The sequence below is a fragment of the Bufo gargarizans genome, chromosome 11, assembly GCF_014858855.1.
Source record: "Bufo gargarizans isolate SCDJY-AF-19 chromosome 11, ASM1485885v1, whole genome shotgun sequence".
In the NCBI taxonomy this organism is placed as follows: domain Eukaryota; kingdom Metazoa; phylum Chordata; class Amphibia; order Anura; family Bufonidae; genus Bufo; species Bufo gargarizans.
In genome coordinates this window covers 27208670-27228763 of record NC_058090.1, presented here as the reverse complement: position 1 = coordinate 27228763, position 20094 = coordinate 27208670, and the positions used below count along the sequence as shown (strand labels likewise).

General features: G+C 46.3%; 1 protein-coding gene across 7 annotated transcripts in view; it reads right to left on the bottom strand.

Annotated features, from left to right (window-relative positions):
• MARK3 (microtubule affinity regulating kinase 3) overlaps positions 1-20094 on the bottom strand; it is an 88380-nt gene that overhangs the window by 44550 nt on the left and 23736 nt on the right. For all 7 annotated transcript variants that reach the window (XM_044272209.1, XM_044272210.1, XM_044272207.1 and 4 more), the window contains exons 4-5: positions 8472-8520; positions 5389-5454 (exon numbers count right to left, since the gene is read on the bottom strand). In XM_044272209.1, coding sequence (XP_044128144.1) covers positions 5389-5454; positions 8472-8520 — 115 coding nt within the window. The remainder of the gene's footprint in view (positions 1-5388; positions 5455-8471; positions 8521-20094) is intronic.

Sequence of the window (20094 nt, the reverse complement as noted above, 5' to 3'; positions counted from 1 at the left end):
TTGGAGACCCGAACACCCATACACGGAAGAGATTAACTCTTGAGTCTGGCACATTAGACCACTCGGCCATCCTGACTTAGAGAACACGCTGTAGTAGTCAATGCAGAATGCCAGCAAAACACCCTCACCTAATGAGGAAGAGTGGTGGCCCAGAATACAGAGTCAGTGCAACCTTGGGCTCGCTGGGTCGTAATCCCAACATTTGTATAATGGCGTGCACCCACACGCTGTAGAGGACCAAGTTCTGACCGACCTGAACGGTGGAGGCCCATAGGGATGGGAATCTAGGGCACCTGAAGAGCTGCTGAGCGACTCCCTTAAGAGAACAAGGAACGACCTATCTGCGCCAACCACCAGTACCAGAAGAGACGGGAGGATACAGTATGGGAGCAGCCCCAGTATCCATATACCTCTAGATGAAGAGTACCAGGCACCAATGGCAACGACTGCTGCTGCGGCCCACCCGTGAAGGAAGCCACGGCATCTAGTGCGGAGGCTTAGTTGAATTAAAGCATGCATAGATGCTCAGAGATTTCCCGTAAGATGTAGAAGGGGGTAATGCCACGACTGTTGACTAGTATTCAGTGGTAGCGCAACCCTCCGTCAAGGAAGGAAGGTAGGGAGATAAACAGAACCGCATCCAACGGTAGTGTAACAACCCCCTCCCTGGAGGGGGTAACGCGTACTGTAAGCACTACCCTCAATGGAAGTGCAACCACTCCACCTATGAAGGGGAGAAAAATATATAGGGAGTACTGTATCCTGAGGTTAGCGCCAGTACCTAACCTATGGCAGGGGGTAATGCACCCAGTAGGAATTGACCCCTATGGCAGAGAATTACACCCCTATCGAAGAGGATAATGCATACGAATAGTCCCATTCCCGGTGGGTAAAGAATTCCTCCACCTAAGCAAGGTGGTAATACTTACAGCAAACATTGCCACCCGCGATAAAGCCATAACGCCTCCTATAAGAGAGGCTAATGCATAACGCCAGTACTGTACCCAGTGGAACAGCAATCCGTCAACAACCGAAAGGGGAGACGCAAATGGCTGGCACTGACCAGTGCAAGTGCCGTCAGTCCACCTGTGGAAGGAGGGAATACAAAGGGTAAGTACTGTATCCAGTAGCAAAGCAAATGCCGCCTAAGGAAGGGGCAATGCAGACAATCAGTACTGCCGGTAGCATGGATGCAGTCTAGAAGGTTCATATCAGAGTCCGCAGAACTGTTCCCTGTTCCCTCAGAACCAACCCCTGTCAGAAGGGAGGGTTCTGAATATCACCCTAATGAGGAAGGATGGAGGTGCGGAGGAGACCGAGGAGGAATGTCCTGCTCGTGCGCAGCTCTACCTCTTAGCATCCAGCCATGGCAGTTGCAGGCTGTGACAGCGGTGATTATAACCATCAAAACACCCAGGAGGTGGAATCGGCATCCCTACCTGACCGCTCACAGGATTGTGTGGGCGGTACTCAATCGACCCACAATCCAGGAGGGTGGATTGGGAACTGCCAGAGGTCCTCCATTGGATTGCGCATGTGGATTAACAACCAAATGACCCAAGAGGGTGGATTGGGAATCCAGCAGCTGTGTTCCCCTGGCTTGTGCAGGTGGAGCATTATCAACCAAACGGCCCCGTAGGGCGGATTGGGAATCCTGCATCTGTGTTCCCCCCGGATCCGTGCAGGTGGAGCATTATCAACCAAACGGCCCCGTAGGGCGGATTGGGAATCCTTCAGATGTGCTCCCCCGGATCCGTGCATGTGGAGTATTATCAACCAACGGCCTCAGCGGGCGGATTGGGAATCCTCAGATGTGCTCCCCTGGATTTGTGCAGGTGGAGCATTAATCAACCAAACGACCCCGTAGGGCGGATTGGGAATCCTTCAGATGCGCTCCCCTGTATTTTTGTAGGTGGAGTATTATCAACCAAACGGCCCCAGCGGGCGGTTTGGGAATCCTCCAGATGTGCTCCCCTGTATGTGTGCAGGTGGAGTAATATCAACCAAACAGCCCACGGGCGGATTGGGAATCCTGCAGATGTGCTCCCCTGCATTTGTGCAGGTGGAGCATTATCAACCAAACGGCCTCAGCGGGCGGATTGGGAATCCTTCAGATGTGCTCCCCTGTATTTGTGCAGGTGGAGCATTATCAACCAAACGGCCCGTATGGCGGATTGGGAATCCCTCAGATGTGCTCCCCTGGATTTCACCTGTGGTGGCCTATACACCAGACGACCCAGAAGGTGGTCTGGGAATTCTTCATGTGTGCATTCTCAACTAAACAGCCCCGGAGGGCGGAATGGGAAACTGTGAGCAATCCTGCCCTGTCCAGATAGGACATGGGCCCAGCCCCATACCCCACCACCAGGGTGGACATGCCGGCAGGAAGGGGTTAGGGTTAACTTCCTAATCTAAGGTAATTGGCATGCAGAAAGGGGACACTCAGATAATGCAGTGCCGGCTGCAAACAAACGACTTGCCACAAAGGGTTAACCCAGCTCAGAGGACCAGATGCGGAGCTCAGCGGGGCACCTGGGGGAGGAGCGACAGCTAGTCGGGGAGAATCCGCGCCAAAAGGACGAACCCGCCCCCTCCATAACTGGAATGAAAGTTGCGGCCTAGTAGGCCGCAAAAGCCGGGACATAAAGTTCGGCGCACAGCCGACCGGGCGGTACTGCCGGCCGGTTACCACAGCGGGGCCTGAAGAGCAACCGCCGATGTCTGCCCACTGATTTGGAGGGGGAGTGTCCACTCTCGCTGCGGGAACCCATCCCGTGCCGCTAAAACAACTGCACGGGCTGAATCCCGGTAGGCCCGAAGTGGAGCCAGGGGCTAAATTTTTGGCGCCGGCCAAACGAATAGCCGGCCGGGAGTGGAGTGACCGGAGCGGCGCTCTGTAAGTGCCCTGGCTGAACATCAGCCGCGGGAGCTCACCCCGCAGGCCGTACTGAGGAGAACCCAGGCCCCCCGTATGGACAGAAGCCCAAACCTACATTGGGCCTGAGGTAATGTGGGGCCCTCACCATGAATGGCCCACCTGAGGAAAAAGGTCCTCCATCTTATGATGAGGTGACCGGGGGGGAAGGGAGAAGGGGGAGGGGAAGGGCCGAGGTACTTACCCAATACGGACTACTCACCCCATCTTCATCCTCTTCTCTTCACCCTTTCTCAGAGTACCAGCAGGGTCACCTCTTCAGCCGCTGGCACACGAAGTGGCAGGAGACTGGAATGGCGGAGGGTCTCGCCGGATTCAGGTGACCCCCTTGGCTGGCGGGAAGCAGGGGAGCTGGGCTGCCCTGGTCCACTTTCGTTTCTTGGGGAGGGCGAGCGGTGAGGGATTCCGACACCGGCCTTGCTCCCGGGGTAGACAGAGTGGCTAGGCGACTCTGTTTCCCCAACCTAAAAGAGGAAAAAAATAAAATAATAAAGGTAAGCCGCCCTGCAAAAGCAGGGAGGTCTGCCTCCTACGACACTAAGCTAAAAACTGATATGCTCTCTCCAGGCTGGAGGGGGTATAGCCTGCGGGGGAGGAGTTATCACTTCTTAGCCTAGTGTCGCCTCCTAGTGGGCAGCTATACCCACGGTCTGTGTCCCCCAATGATACTAGCGAGAAAGCAAAATTTTTCCCCGCGAGTGCAAAGCTTTTTAATACGTTTTAGACACACACGTGAGAAAAATTGGCATGTTTGGTACCCAGATCTGAACTTCTTCACAGAAGTTTGGGTTAGGTGTAGTGTAGATTTGATTATTTTCCCTTATAAAAACATGGTTATAAGGGAAAATAGCAGCATTCTTAATACAGACTGCTTAGTAAAATGGGATGGAGGAGTTAAAAAAATAAAAATTTAATTAAATTTAACTCACCTCATCCACTTGTTTGCGCAGCCTCGCTCGTCTTCTGTCTTCTTTGATGACCTCGGAGGAAAAGGACCTTTGGTGACATCACTGCGCTCATCACATGATACAACAGCATGGTGATGGATCATGTGATGAGCGCAGTGACGTCACCAAAGGTCCATTTCCTCCCAGGTTATCAAAAGAAGACAGAAGACGAGCGAGGCTGTGCGAACAAGTGGATGAGGCGAGTTAAATTATTAAGAATGCTATTATTTTCCCTTATAACCATGTTATAAGGGAAAATAATAATGATTGTGTCCCCATCATCTCCTAGCAACCATGCGTGAAAAATCGCACCGCATCAACACTTTCTTGCGGATGCTTGCGACTTTCATGCAGCCCCATTCACTTCTATGGGGCCTGCGTTGCGTGAAAAACGTACAATATAGAGCATTCTGCGATTTTCACGCAACGCACAAGTGATGCGTGAAAATCACCGCTCATGTGCACAGCCCCATAGAAATTAAATAGTTCTGGATTCAGTGTGGATGCAATGCGTTCACCTCACGCATTGCACCCGCGTGGAAAACTCACCCGTGTGAAAGAGGCCTAAGGCTAAAGTGAACGGGAAAAGTAGCTATGGTGCCTAAGAAATATTTTAAGGGCATCTGCAATTTTGTACCTCTCACACTTGCTGACCTGTTACATGTGCGCTTGGCAGCTTAAGACATCTGTGTTGGTCCCATGTTCCTATGTGCCCGCATTGCTGAGAAAAATTATGTTTTATTATATGCAAATGAGCCTCTAGGAGCAAAGGGGGCGTTACCGTTACACCTAGAGGCTCTGCTCTTTCTGCAGCTGCTGCACCCTCTGCACTTTACGAGGTCAGGGCCTGGGTTGATTAGGTTTTTACTGTCTGGCCCTGTCCAAGTGCAGAGGGCGTAGCTGTTGTAGAGAGAGCAGAGCCTCTAGGTGTAACGGCAACGCCCCCGTTGCTGCTAGAGGCTCATTTGCATTTATTAAAGCATTATGTTTCTCAGCAATGCGGGCACATATGAACATGGGACCAACACAGATGCCTTCAGCGGCCAAGTGCACATGTAACAGGTCAGCAAGTGTCATAGGTACAAAGCTGCTGACAGACGCCATTAAGAAGAAATTTTTTATATATATATATATATATATATATATATATATATATATATATATATATATATATATATATATATATATATATTTATTAGATATAGATATCTATATATCTCTATATAGATATAGATATGATTGCTGGAGATCTCACTGCTGGGATCCCTACCAATCAGGACTCACGTCCCTTGCGGTCACCACTCCGTTCAGTCTCTACAGGACAGATGGAGAGTACAGCGCTGATCAACAATCCCATAGAATTTGTGCATGTGTAACCACTATTTCAATCAGACGGGGGTCACATTCTCTCAATTAGTGGGGGACCCAAAAAGTGAGACCCACAGCGATTAGACCTATAGAGATGCCAAATGTCTCAATACACCAAGTGCCGTTGGAATCACTTACCTCCACTTGCATATTCCATTATTAAGTAGAGAGTTTTTTCCGTTTCAATTACTTCAAATAATTTAACTGGAGGGAAATTAGAAACAGTCGAAGTTAATTTTCCTTCTCGTTACTTAAAGTTAATTAACAACCAATGAAAAAAAAGAAAAGATCTGTGTGTTGGCAGACGGCAAATTAGAAACGTGTGTGCTCATTCTCAACTCGGTGCGGCGTCCATGCATACGACAAAACCAGAACATGTTTGTCTACAGTAAGAAAGAACACAAAGCAAAATCCTGCAGCATCCGGGGGCTTAGCAATCAGTAAGGGAAATTATGAGTAAGGGTTTTAATTAATCCCCCGTGCTGCGAGAGTGGGATTTCCAGGAAATGCTGCACAGACACATGTAAGGTCAGGAACACCAAAAAAGCCAGCGCTAGCGGGCCGGAGAGAGAAGGATTAGGCCGCAGTAACATTTATTTTTTTTGCTGTTTTTGAAGCGTTTTAGAAACTTGAAAAGAAAAAAAAAAAACTTGCTAAATGACATTTTTGCATAGGGGCTTTCGTGAGGCCTGTTCTGGAGACGGGAGCTGGTCTCAGATGTGGGTACCTTTGATGGCATATCCTAGTGATACAACCCCTTTAAAGGGGTTATCCCATCATAGACAATGGGGGCCTATCGCTAGGATATGCCCCCATTGTCTGATAGGTGCGGGTCCCACCGCTGGGACCCGCACCTACAAGGAGATCGGAGCCAGGGAGAGTTGTGGCTGGAGGACCCCGGGTTTCCCGGGGTCCGTCCACCACCAGGCGCAGCTCCCCACCTCTCCCATTGAAGTGAATGGGAGCGCACCGCGCATGCGCGGCAACCGCTCCCATTCATTTCTATGGGGCCGACGGAAATAGCCGAGCCAGCGCATGGCTATTTTCAGCGGCTCCATAGAAATGAATGGAGGGCGGCTCCGCACCTATCAGACAATGGGAGCATATCCTAGCGATAGGCCCCCATTGTCTATGATGGGATAACCCCTTTAAGGAAAAATATTGATTTCTCTCCATTTTCTCCATTTTTGTCAGGCCATAACTATCTTTCTGCTGATGTAGCTGTATGCGGCTGAATTGCAGTTTTTAGCCACCTCATCATGGGGTACGTGCAACTTATAGATGAATTTATTATATTTTGGCATGTGGTAACTGTGACTACTCGTTTTTTGCAGTTTAAATTAGGATATTGCCCATTTGGCCTAATTAGCATAGCACTTTTATTCTATGGGTCAGTACAATTACAGTGATGCCAAATATGCATAGAGTGTGTTTTGTACTAATTTTGCACAGTACTAGCATGTCTAATGCAAAAACAATAGTTTTTATCGCCGCATTCCAGGAGCCAGGACTTAGGGCTCTTTCACACCTGCGTTCTTGTCTTCCGGCATAGAGTTTCCGTCGTCGGGGCTCTATGCCGGAAGAATCCGGATCAGGATTATCCCCATGCATTCTGAATAGAGAGAAATCCGTGCAGGATGCATCAGGATGTCTTCAGTTCCGGACCGGAACGTTTTTTGGCCGGAGAAAATACCGCAGCATGCTGCGCTTTTTGCTCCGGCCAAAAATCCTGAACACTTGCCGCAAGGCAGGATCCGGAATTAATGCCCATTGAAAGGCATTGATCCGGATCCGGCCTTAAGCTAAACGTCGCTTCGGCGCATTACTGGATCCGACGTTTAGCTTTTTCTGAATGGTTACCATGGCTGCCAGGACGCTAAAGTCCTGTTTGCCATGGTAAAGTGTAGTGGGGAGCGGGGGAGCAGTATACTTACCGTCCGTGTGGCTCCCTGGGCGCTTCAGAGTGACGTCAGGGCTCCCCACTCGCATGGATGACGTGATTGCATGGACGCGTCATTCATGCGCATGGGGGGCTCTGACATAATTCTGGAGCGCCCCGGGAGCCGCACGGACGGTAAGTATACTGCTCCCCCGCTCCCCACTACTACTATGGCAACCAGGACTTTAATAGCATCCTGGCTGCCATAGTAACCCTGAACGCATTTTGAAGACTGATCCGTCTTCAAATGCTTTCAGTTCACTTGCGTTTTTCCGGATCCGGCGTGTAATTCCGGCAAATGGAGTACACGACGGATCCGGACAACGCAAGTGTGAAAGAGCCCTTAAGCATTTTTCCAGTCATCTATAGGCTTGATTTTTGAAGGGAGAGATTTTTTTTTTTATTTTTTATTATTAGTAACATTTTGTGGTACATGGGACTTTCTTGAGTACCATTTATTTTTTGGGAGGCGATTTTTATTTTATTTTATGTTGTTCATGGAGCAGTTTACCATGTACGGAGATCTGTCTCTGTACGGTATTAAAATGTATGGGCTCCGATGAGCCAAAGTCAGTTATTCGCAAAGTCGCACAGTTGCAAGTTTTAAAGTGTTTTTTTCCACTACCAAAGTTATTCAACGAAGTCTCGTGCAACTTCGTTGAATAACTGACTTCGGCTCATCAGAGCCCATACATTTTAATACTGTACGGAGACAGATCTCCATACACTAATAGTCCGAAGTTTTGAACGAAGCGACTTTGGATGTTATTGCCTTTACAAAGGACCAATGGTAGGGAGCTTCTGGGTAATTGCTTAGATGCTGCGGTCGCTATAATTGTGGAATCTAGGGAGTTAAACAGTCAGGATCGGAGCTAACTCTGATCCAGCCATCATAGTGGAAGCCCAGCTATGGTCAACGCTGGATTTATTATTCCTTCTAGAAGTTTTGGAATTATTAGCAGTTTGCAGCGAAGGTCCAGATGAGTCCCTGCACAGTCTGACACTGGCGGCACTGATTGGATAGTGTCAGACTGTGCAGGGACACATCTCCCAACTGGCAACACCCATCTGGACCATCACAGCAAACTGCTGGCAATTCATTCATAACTTCTAGCAGGAATAATAAAGGAATGGTACAACATAGTATCATAAGAATGGATGTTCCATAATTATTACATGTGGAAGTACTTAGTAAAACAGACATGTCAGGAGAGGGGACAGCTCCTCTCCAAAAACTAAGATGCATCACCGAGGGGTACAGAGCCTTCGCTGTAAACCTTACCTATATTAGGGTGATTCAAAATCTTCATTATCCGTACTTCCCTGAAGAGCTGAGGAGACAAGAAAAAGACAACTCGTTACTGAAAACTGCAACCACAGACAACTGGAATCACTTAAAAGCGGTCAGATCAATATGGGCAATATTACAGCTACAGGGCCATACTACTAGTGGCCATTTTTACACTACAGCAGAGATCAGCAACCTTTGGCACTCCAGCTGCTGTGAAACTACAACTCCCAGCAGGCAAACATGCTTGACTGTTCTACTAACTACCACAGACGTGAATGGAGCATTCTGGGAGTTGTAGTTTCTGAACAGCTGAGTGCCGGAGGATGCGGATCCCTGCACTACAGCATATGAAGCAGTGCCCGGCTGATAGACACAGCTAGACTGGAGACCAGTGTACTCTCAGTGCTGCTAGGAGCACAGATCTGTGGCAATTACATTCTGCTCTGGCTGCTTTAAAGGGAAGACGTCACCTATTTGTTTTTCAACCAGATACTGCTACATATTCTTTTATTTCTAATCTGTTTTTTGTTTTCCGATATTTTTATTTATTTTCTGTAATTGACTATGGTGTGGCCGTCATGTCTCAGCTGTTATTATCATTCACAAATAGGCCACGTGGACCATAGAAAACCACAGACTGGTGATGACTCACTGACTTCATCTAAATAGGTCATTTTTTTGATGACACATTTCCCCTATTTAGGTACTTTCACACTAGCGTTATTCTTTTCCGGCATTGAGTTCCGTCCTAGCGGCTCAATACCGGAAAATAACTGATCAGTTTTATCCTAATGTATTCTGAATGGAGAGTATTCCGTTCAGGATGCATCAGGATGTCTTCAGTTAGTTCAGTCTTTTTGCCTTTTCAGGACGGAGATAATATCGCAGCATGCTGCGGTTTTATCTCAGTCCAAAATTCCAGAACACTTGCCAGAATGCCATTTTTTCCCATTGAAATGCATTAATGCCGGATCCGGTCCCGAGTGTTCCGGCAAAACGGATACGGCATTGCAGTCTGCGCATGCTCAGACCGCAAAAAATGTGGAAAAAAATATAAATGCCAGATCCGTTTTTCTGGATGACACCCGAGAGACTGATCCGGCATTTCAATGCATTTGTCATACAGGTCAGGATCCTCATCCATCTGACAAATGCCATCAGTTTGCATACGTTTTGACGGATCTGGCAGGCGGTTCCGGTGACAGAACTGACTGCCGAAATCCTCTGCCGCAAGTGTGAAAGTACCTTAAAGCGAACTGCGTAAAAGACAACAGAAGGGAGTATGGCCACGACTGCACCTGATAGGAAGTGTAGAGGAAATCTCTAGACCAATGATGGCTAACTACGACCCCCAGCATGCTCCATTCATTTCTATGGAGGTTCTGAGAACAGCCAAGCAAGTTTACATCTTGGGAGTTGTAGTTTTACCACAGCCGGAGGTTAGCTATCACAGCTCTATACCATCATTGAATAACCTGAGAACGCAGGGCGCCATACACATTAGATCCTACATAAGCAGGATCAGGCCTACAAGGCAGTATGCCTGGATTAATAGGGTTAAACCTGCTCTTTCAACATATGGCCTTATAATATTCAAGGGGTTTCATCAATAAAGGCGCTGATGATCACAAAAATGTGGACACACTAGCAATCGCTAGAACTTGTCCATTCCCTTTCAGAAGCCGCATGGTCAGTCGTTCATTATAATAAACGCATGGCCTCCGCAAAAAAAAAAGTAGGCACGAAACGAAGGGGCAGAACTGCTGCTCAGAGCGATCTGCCCCGTCGGCTTTGCTAGGCTTTTTGAGCACGGATCGAATTTTTTACGAAAGCCGCTCCGAGCAGCAGTTCTGCCCCTTTGTTTTTTTTTTTAGCTACTCTCTAACCACTCACCAGCCATTGCATAAATTCAGTACAAGAGCGATGGCGCTCGGCTAGAGAAAGCTAAATCCAGGGCGCCAGGTATAGGGGCACCCTACAGACCTTCCTACCACCCGGCGGAGTAAACTGGATGGGGCCTGAATCTCTGGCGATCATCGCGGCTAACAGGCGGCGCATTATCCGAGGCTGGAAGGAAACGAGTCTTACAAGAAGTGACATGAGGCTGGCATTCTTCTCAGTAATTATAAGGGGACAAACAACGTTCACATTGTGAAAGAACTGGATAACCAGATGGAATCAGCTCCTAAATTTAGAACGAAAATTATTGTCCCCATTAACCCTCATATGACTGACGCAAGACTTCAAATTATAAATGGGATTCCAGAGCTTCCCACTCCACCCAGGCCGTCTGAGAGCAGACGGGCAGGCCAATCCTGATACGCCGGTGGAGGCGAGCGGCGAGGCATTTGCTTTTCTTCCGCAGGGGGGAGCAGACACCGGGAGGCTTCATCTCAGCGAGGACTCATTAATATATGAAGAAGAAATCAGGTCAATTAAAGCTTTGTCCTGGGTGGAGATCTCGGAGGCACCGGATTAACCCCAAATGGGGCCGTGCCTTGTGGAATACATTTTTGGGAATTTGTTCGCAACGCGCACTCTCCTAAACGGATTTGCACTCTCTGAAAACCACAGATGGCATTCTCTTTAATATAATGTGAATTATATTCAGCACCTTATGCCCGCTGTACAGAGGAAGGCAGCAGCGTGCCAGCTGTCTGGGGAGGACACATTCAAGATGAAAGTCACATTTAACATACTCAAAATCCAATATTTTCCTCCGTCCGTATGTCGGGGGGGGGAAAAAAAAAAAAAAAAAAAAAAAAAAAAAAAAAAAAAAGAAGAAGGGGGGGAATGTTTATTCAAAAAAATAGAAATACTATGCATACGTCATACAGAGAACACACACAGTGCAACTAGTCCGCTCCACAATGTAGGTTACACTTTCCATCTCGTCTGGGTGCTGCTTGGTTGCAGCTCTTCTATGTGAGCAATGGTGTTGCTGGGCATTATGGTACTCCTCGGAGATCCATGTCTGGCTGTTTTTAAAGATAACCTGTCACCTCTCCTGACATGCCTGTTTTAGGAACTACTTGCATCCACCATGCGACAACAATTCCATATAAATCCATGCTGTGCCATTCCTCTATTATTCCTATTAGAAGTTTATGAATGAATTGACAACTGGGTGTTGGGTGTGTGTCCTTGCACTGATTGGATCGTGTCAGGCTGTGCAGGGGAACCGGTAATACCACTTGGTAATTCATTCAGGAAGAAATAATAGATGAATGACATCAGTCATAAGCACAGATGCTCCATAAAGGTGTATACTGCACACAGTACAAGCTGTGCCACAGTAAACACATGGGAACCCAAGCGGTTTCTTAGAAGATGGCTCATCCACAGGTTATGGAAACAGCGCACCACCATGGGTGCCCAGTCTGCTGGATTATTTTTTATTTTTGAAGCCTCGGAGAACCCCTTAAACCTAAGTCAGCCATTGACTGGAGAACTGTATGATAAGGCCTCATGCACACGACGGTGTCCATATTTCAGTCTGCAAATCAGAGATCTAAAAAATACGGACACCGTGTCCATGTGCCCTCCGCATTTTTCCCACGTCCATTACTGGAATTTACTATTTTTGTCCGCAATACGGACACGGAAAGGACACACAGATGCGGACAGCACACGGGTGACATCCTTGTGCTTTGTTTTTCTTTTTGCAAACTCATAGAAATGGATTTGCAAAAAATGTGTATTGGATACGGATGCAAAGTAGGGTTGTGTGCATGAGGCCTAAGCCAGTGTCCTTACATTGAAAAGATGGGTTCACATGGACATACTGGGTCGTAAATACTTATTGCCACTGACCCCAAAAACCTCAAAATGAAAAATTCCCTTCTGGCAATGTGACAAAATCAAGCCTTTTTGGGAATCAATTCATGAGGCCCTAGCATCCTTCTTCTCCTTTCCTATTCCTAACACACCAGAGTTCTTTTTACTTTTTTTTTCAGATCTACCGCTGAACCTATTTCGGCGCTCCTGCTTGCACCACCTGGTTATAGCGGACAGGTCTTGTATCCCTGCGAAGTGGAAGTCTGCTTCTCCACCCTCTGCGGGGATGTGGATTCAGAAGGTTGAAGAGATACGGAGAATGGAGGAACTCACAGCTTCTCTGAAAGGCAGTAACAGAGCTTTTGTCGCTACTTGGTCCCCTTGGTTTACTTTTCAAGACTCCTCGGAGTATCAGAACTTGCTGGCTTGATGGTGTCGTCTGATGCCCTCCCATATGCTTCACTCACCCCCTCTGCTCTCTTACCCCCTTGTATCCCACCTTTCCCCTCGAGGTGCTCTACTGTCACCGCAGGCTGTGTGTCATACATGGACATAAGTGATTGCGATTGCTAGAGAGATGTTGGACTGTGTTCCATGTTTATCTGTCGGCATGGTTCCGACTTTACCTTTCTACTGTATGTGAATCAACATGCTGTAATTTTAATACTTTTTGCAAAGTATAAATAAAGAATTTAAATTAAAAAAAAAAAAAAAAAAAGGAAAATTTCCCAACATTTTGCTATATAGATTGAATGCCATGAAAAGCGCGGCAGAACGCCATGCGCAGTTTTAACCACAGAAGTCTGCGTTTGCCCAGCCCTGGCTCTGTGCCCAACAACACGGAAAGTCTGAGTCTTTCTACCTTCCAGGTGATGAACACAACATTTTGCCGGTCTTAGCCGTAACTTGCACGACACTTATGTATCATATGCTAAATCTTCAAGTATAATGTGAGCTAAGGTTGGAGGATTTATCAAAAGGAATAATTCCGAGGAGTCATTTTCCTGTAAAACAATGATCCAGTGTCTTTGTGAAGGAATGGTTTCTGCCTGCCCAGACCCTTACCAGTGAATCACCCCGTCCTGCCCACACTGGTAGTCACCGATACAGCACCTACTGTCTCCTTACTTCACAGTACAAGCTGAACCAAGAGTATACGGCGCTGTTCACATCTGCAACAGGACTTCCGTCCATGGACGAGAAACCAGATTCATCATACAACTGATACCAATGGCACCAGAGTGTCCCACTGACTTATAATCAGGACTGTCAGTTTCTGCTCAGGAGTATAAGGGCATGCCTTTAAAGCAGTTATCCGAGAACCAATAGTGATGACCTATCTTCAGGATATGCCATCAATATCTGATCGGCAAAGGTCCGACACCTGGGACCCCCGCCGGTCAGCTGTTAGAAGAGGCCAGGTGCTCCATGAGCGTCGCTTCCTCTTCCTAGGCCAACGTGATGTCGCCACGCATCAGTCATATGGCCTAGTCCAAGCCAATAGGGCCAAGCTGCAATACCAAGCACAGCTGCTATATGATGTATGGCGCTGTGCTTGGTAAGTCCCCAGGAGGCCGCTATGCTCATTATAGCTCTGGTGAGCACTGCAGCTCCCCGAAACAGCTGATTGTTGAGGGTGCCGGGAAGCAGACCCCCTCTAATGTGATTTTTAATGACCTATCCTGTGGATAGGTCATTAATATTATTTTCCAGATAACCCCTTTAAGGGGTTCGCTGGTCCTGAAATTAAAGCTGACCAGGGTAACCCAGACACTACTTATTTTTGCCATTTGCCTGTTTTTCATGTCAGGGCTTTCCTTCCTCTGTTCTCAGCATCACTGCATCCTGGCCAGATGTTTACATGCAGAACTTCCTGTTTTCATCAGCTTCCTGCTGGGTGTTCTAACCAATCCCAGCATGCTTTGCTCCAATGTTTCACAGGGCTTAAACGCCTAACTAAAATGAAGAGGGGAGGTGTAGGGGGCATGACTAATAAAGAAGGAACAGCGTGGCAGGAGGAGCAAGATTGGTGAAACACTGCAGAGCATGGTGGGATTGGTTAGAACACTCAGCAGGAAGCTGATGCAAACAGGAAGTTCTGCATGTAAACATCCTGCCAGGATGCAGTGATGCTGACAACTGGGGGAAGAAAGCACTGACATGAAAAACAGGTATATGGGGCAAAATATGCAGTGTCTAGGGTACTCTGGGCAGATAAAATAATTTAATTATGAGAGTGAAGAACCCCTTTAACCCCTTAAGGACTCAGCCCTATTTCACCTTAAGGACTTGGCCATTTTTTGCAAATCTGACCAGTGTCACTTTAAGTGCTGATAACTTTAAAACGCTTTGACTTATCCAGGCCGTTCTGAGATTGTTTTTTCGTCACATATTGTACTTCATGACACTGCAAAAATTGGGTCAAAAAAGTTAATTTTTTTGGATAAAAAAATACCATATTTACCAAAAATTTTGAAAAATTTGCAAATTTCAAAGTTTCAGTTTCTCTACTTCTGTAATACATAGCAATACCCCCAAAAATGTTGATGACTTTACATTCCCCATATGTCTACTTCATGTTTGCAGCATTTTGGGAATGATATTTTATTTTTTGGGGATGTTACAAGGCTTAGAAGTTTAGAAGCAAATCTTGAAATTTTTCAGAAATTTACAAAAACCCAATTTTTAGGGACCACTACAGGTCTGAAGTCACTTTGCGAGGCTTACATAATAGAAACTGCCCAAAAATGACCCCATTCTATAAACTACACCCCTCAAGGTATTCAAAACTGATTTTACAAACTTCGTTAACCCTTTAGGTGTTGCACAAGAGTTATTGGCAAATGGGGATGAAATTTGAGAATTTCATTTTTTTGCCTAATTTTCAATTTTAACCCATTTTTTCTACTAACAAAGCAAGGGTTAACAGTCAAACAAGACTTTATCTTTATTGCCCTGACTCTGCCGTTTACAGAAACACCCCATATGTGGCCGTAAACTACTGTACGGGCACACAGTAGGGCGTAGAGGGAAAGGTGCGCCGTATGGTTTTTGGAAGGCAGATTTTGCTGGACTGGTTTTTTGACACCATGTCCCATTTGAAGCCCCCTGATGCACCCCTAGAGTAGAAACTCCATAAAAGTGACCCCATCTAAGAAACTACACCCCTCAAGGTATTCAAAACTGATTTTACAAACTTTGTTAACCCTTTAAGGTGTTGCACAAGATTTAATGGAAAATAGAGATACAATTTCAAAATTTCACTTTTTGGGCAGATTTTCCATTTTAATATTTTTTTTCCAGTTACAAAGCAAGGGTTAACAGCCAAAAAAACCTCATTATTTATGGCCCTGATTCTGTAGTTTACAGAAACACCCCATATGTGGTCGTAAACCGCTGTACGGGCACACGGCAGGGCGCAGAAGGAAAGGAATGCCATACGGTTTTTGGAAGGCAGATTTTGCTGGACTGGTTTTTTGACACCATGTCCCATTTGAAGCCCCCCTGATGCACCCCTAGAGTAGAAACTCCATAAAAGTGACCCCATTTTAGAAACTACGGGATAGGGTGGCAGTTTTGTTGGTACTAGTTTAGGGTACATATGATTTTTGGTTGCTCTATATTACACTTTTTTGTGCGGCAAGGTAACAAGAAATAGATTTTTTGGCACCTTTTTATTTTTTGTTATTTACAAAATTCATCTGACAGGTTAGATCATGTGGTATTTTTATAGAGCAGGTTGTCACGGACGTGGCGATACCTAATATGTATACAATTTTTTTTATTTATGTAAGTTTTACACAATGATTTCATTTTTAAAACAAAAAAAATGTTTTAGTGTCTCCATAGTCTAAGAGCCATAGTTTTTTCAGTTTTTGGGCAATTATCTTAAGTAGGGTCTCATTTTTTGCGGGATGAGATGACGGTTTGATTGACACTATTTTGGGGTGCATATGACTTTTTGATCGCTTGCTATTACACTTTTTGTGATGTAAGATGGCAAAAAATGGCTTTTTTTACACCGTTTTTATTTTTATTTTTTTACGGTGGTCATCTGAGGGGTTAGGTCATGTGATATTTTTATAGAGCTGGTCGATACGGACGCGTCGATACCTAATATGTATACTTTTTTTTTTTTTTTTAAGTTTTACACAATGATCTCATTTTTGAAACAAAAAAAATCATGTTTTAGTGTTTCCATAGTCTAAGAGCCATAGTTTTTTCAGTTTTTGGGCGATTATCTTGGGTAGGGTATGATTTTTGCGGGATGAGATGACGGTTTGATTGGTACTATTTTGGCGTAAATGCGACTTTTTTGATCACTTTTATTACCTTTTTTGGGAAGTAAGGTGGGCAAAATTTCAATTTTCTCATAGTTTTTTTTTTTTTTTTTTTATGGCGTTCACCGTGCGGGGAAAGTAACATGACCGTTTTATAGATCAGGTCGTTACGGACGCGGCGATACCTAATATGTGTAGTGTATTTTATTTTTTTTATTTTTATTCAGTGATAAATGTTTTTTTTTTATCTTAACTTTTTTCACTTTTTTTTTACATTTTTTTTGACCCAGACCCACTTGGTTCTTGAAGATCCAGTGGGTCTGATGTCTGTATAATACAGTACTGTACAATATATATTGTACTGTACTGTATTTTACTTACCACTTTGTCTGAACAGATCTCTGCTTTCAGCACAGATCTGTTCAGCACCATGGACAGCAGGATGCCTGAGAAGGCGTCCTGTTGCCATGGGAACCTTCCCCGTCTGCTCAGTAGTGTTCAGAACTTCGCAGACGGGGAAGGGTAAGGACGGGGCTTGGGGGGCTGCCTGGGAGCTCTCTCCCTCTCCCATCGGGGGGCTGCAAAGGCACAGCAGCCCCCGATGGGAGAGGGAGGGAGCTCCCTGACCTGTTAACCTTTTCCATACAGCGGTCCGTACGGACCGCTGTATGGAAAGGGTTAAACGGCTGACATCGCATCACCGATGTCAGCCGTTTATACCAGGGTGCCAGCAATGTGCTGGCACCCTGGTATACCCACTAGAAGCCAACGATTATTCAAGGGGAGGCGGGCGGGGGATCGTGATCCCGCCTCCCGCACCGCCCGCCTCCCGCACCTCCCGCACCGCCTGCGACACCCCCCCTGCACCACCCGCCCACATAATATCATTCAGGGGTGCAGGGGGGGTTAATAAAAACTTAATTTCTGGCATTTTAACGTTTGATCCCCGCGGTCAGAGACCGCGGGGATCAGAATCGGCTAAAAGCGCAGCAAACCGCAGGTCTGAATTGACCTGCGGTTTGCTGCGATCGCCGATACGGGGGGGTCACATGACCCCCCTCGGCGTTGTGACAGGATGCCGGCTGAATGATTTCAGCCGAAATCCCGTTCGGATTAACCCCCGGGGCGCCGCAATCTTATTTTAAACTCATGACGTACCGGTACGTCATGGGTCCTTAAGGACTCGGGAACCATGCCGTACCGATACGTCCTAAGTCCTTAAGGGGTTAAAGTGCACTTCCAATTACAAGCAAGACTTCTCTTGTTGCTTTACACTTCTTGAGATAATGAATCAGCCCCACTCTCCTCTCTCATTGTATGGCAGCAACTGGCAGGAGACTGTCTCTGTCCCTACTGGAAGCCTCATTTCTCTGCTAGGAGCTGAGCAGTCGCAGAATAAAAAGGTGCCAAAGCTTACATCTGACTTGGCTAGCACAGTGTGTACGATGACTTGAACAGTGATTTCTATCTACACAATGTTCCCTTAATGCAAGAAATTTTACAGGAATCAAAAGGAGGTATTGTCACCTAAGATCACAGCGCTCCAAGGGATTTTATACATTACATCCATTAGTTCCCCCTAAAGGGCTTGTCCAGGACAAGCAAACTCTTACTAATTCCACAGTCCCTTTAAGTGACTGACCAGGCATTAAAAAACAACAAAGTGGCCTAAAATAATACAAACCTTTATCCGTACAAGTGAAACATAAAGCAACCACCTCAGATCAAAATGTTCTGCAATGTCTGACTATCGATCTACGCCGTGATTTTCCACATTAGTTCACTTCCTGCAAATCAGGCAATGTTACATCAGCATCTAATAAAATATTAAAGGCCATCAAGACGGCGAGCTGCAAATGACCACCTGCAATATTATTCCCAAAAGGGATCTGGAAAAGCTTCAAGTGCAATGAGATTTCTGCGGCCAGTACGTCCCCCATATGAGGGTTGGACAAAATCCTATAAATGTTAGGAGCAAGTCAGGCCATTTTGCGGTTTTTAGGGGCCCAGCTATAGAAACTCCTGGACCTCCTGTGGTTCATCAGAACTGTAATTAGTGTCCTTAAAGCCATAGTGCACAGGATCTGATGAACTGCAGGCGGTTCGGATGTGTTGGAAGGGAACCATAGAGGGTTGGGAAAAAAAAAAAATTCAAATAAAATCACCCATATTTCATGGCTGCCTTAAGGCCATCTAAGGTCCGTTCACACAGCGGATTTTACCATCAGAAATGGGTGCGAAATCTGAAAAGAAACAGCGGGGTCCGGGTACTGTTTTCATTGGGAGGCCACGCCACAGTTCACTAGGCCGCGGTCACGCCCAGAAAGAACATGTCCTTTCTCGGCACGGTGTCATGATGTTGCTGGGTGTTCGATACATTCAAAGTGGCTAAAAAAGCAAGTGGGTCCACGGCCTTCACAATGAAAAACCGCAGCAGATATCGTAGGAGTTTATGCCGCGGATTATGCGCCAGACTTTGCAAAATCCAGTTTTATAATAATGAATCATATTCCCTGTATATGTTCTGCACCTTTCTAATACATAGTGTTTCCATCCCTTGCCATTTTTACAACCTCCGCTTGCTGCAATGCAAATAAAACGCGGAGGGCAGAAAGCCTTTCCGGAAGGCGACCAGCTGACACTAGCAGGTCACGAAGTGACAGTGCGGTCCATTGCAAGTAAGATAAGAGCGGGACAGGTCTTAAGGCTAAATATTTATATTTGAAAGCAAGCAGAGATCTTGGAACTGGTGAGGAATTATGACAAAAAGCTGTATCGCCATTCTAAAGTAAGAAAGCTTTAACTTTCGTAAAACTTCAGACTCCCAAAATGAACCTAAAAAAAGAGTAAAGTAATCCCGTCTGCTGCATATGAACTGAGCAAATGACCTGTCTGCAATCTAGATGGCGGGTTTTCCAGGACCACAGATTGTCCTCGTTAAAAGGAGCCTCCAAAATTCCCATGACCGGGGTATGCAGCGCCCATAGAAGCTTTTGTTCACAAGCACAACCCATCAATGGACGGTCTATCGCAGTGAAGTGAGCAGATAAAGGGTTGAGAACAATACCGTCATAGCACAAGCATGTGTCTGCCCAGAAGCCTTTGACTACAATGCTGCACACAATAGACTTAAAAGTGCCGCAAGGAACCGCCCTTATGTCACCCTCACCAGACCGTCAGTGAAAGGCACATGTGGGATCAAACTTGTAACTTCAGGAAGCAGTAGCGCCCATTACCAAACACTGGAGAAACATGAGCTTAATCCAGGGCGCTGCTGACTGGGCACAATGCTGCAGCATTAATTAACTGCAATCGTTCTGCGGCGAGTCATATTTGCAGATTTGATCAGAAGCCACATGGTGCTCAAGGCAGCACGCACAAACCTATCATACGTGACTTTGGCTGACGGCAGAGCTGTACCGCAGCCAGTTGTCAGGTGGCATAACAGATGGTTCCCTGGCAAGCCACAGGTTAATATGCCCCCACGTCTGCTTCCGACAAGCCAAGCCGTTTGCACTGCAAGCTTGGTTTATTTTCACTTGACATATCTAGGATTG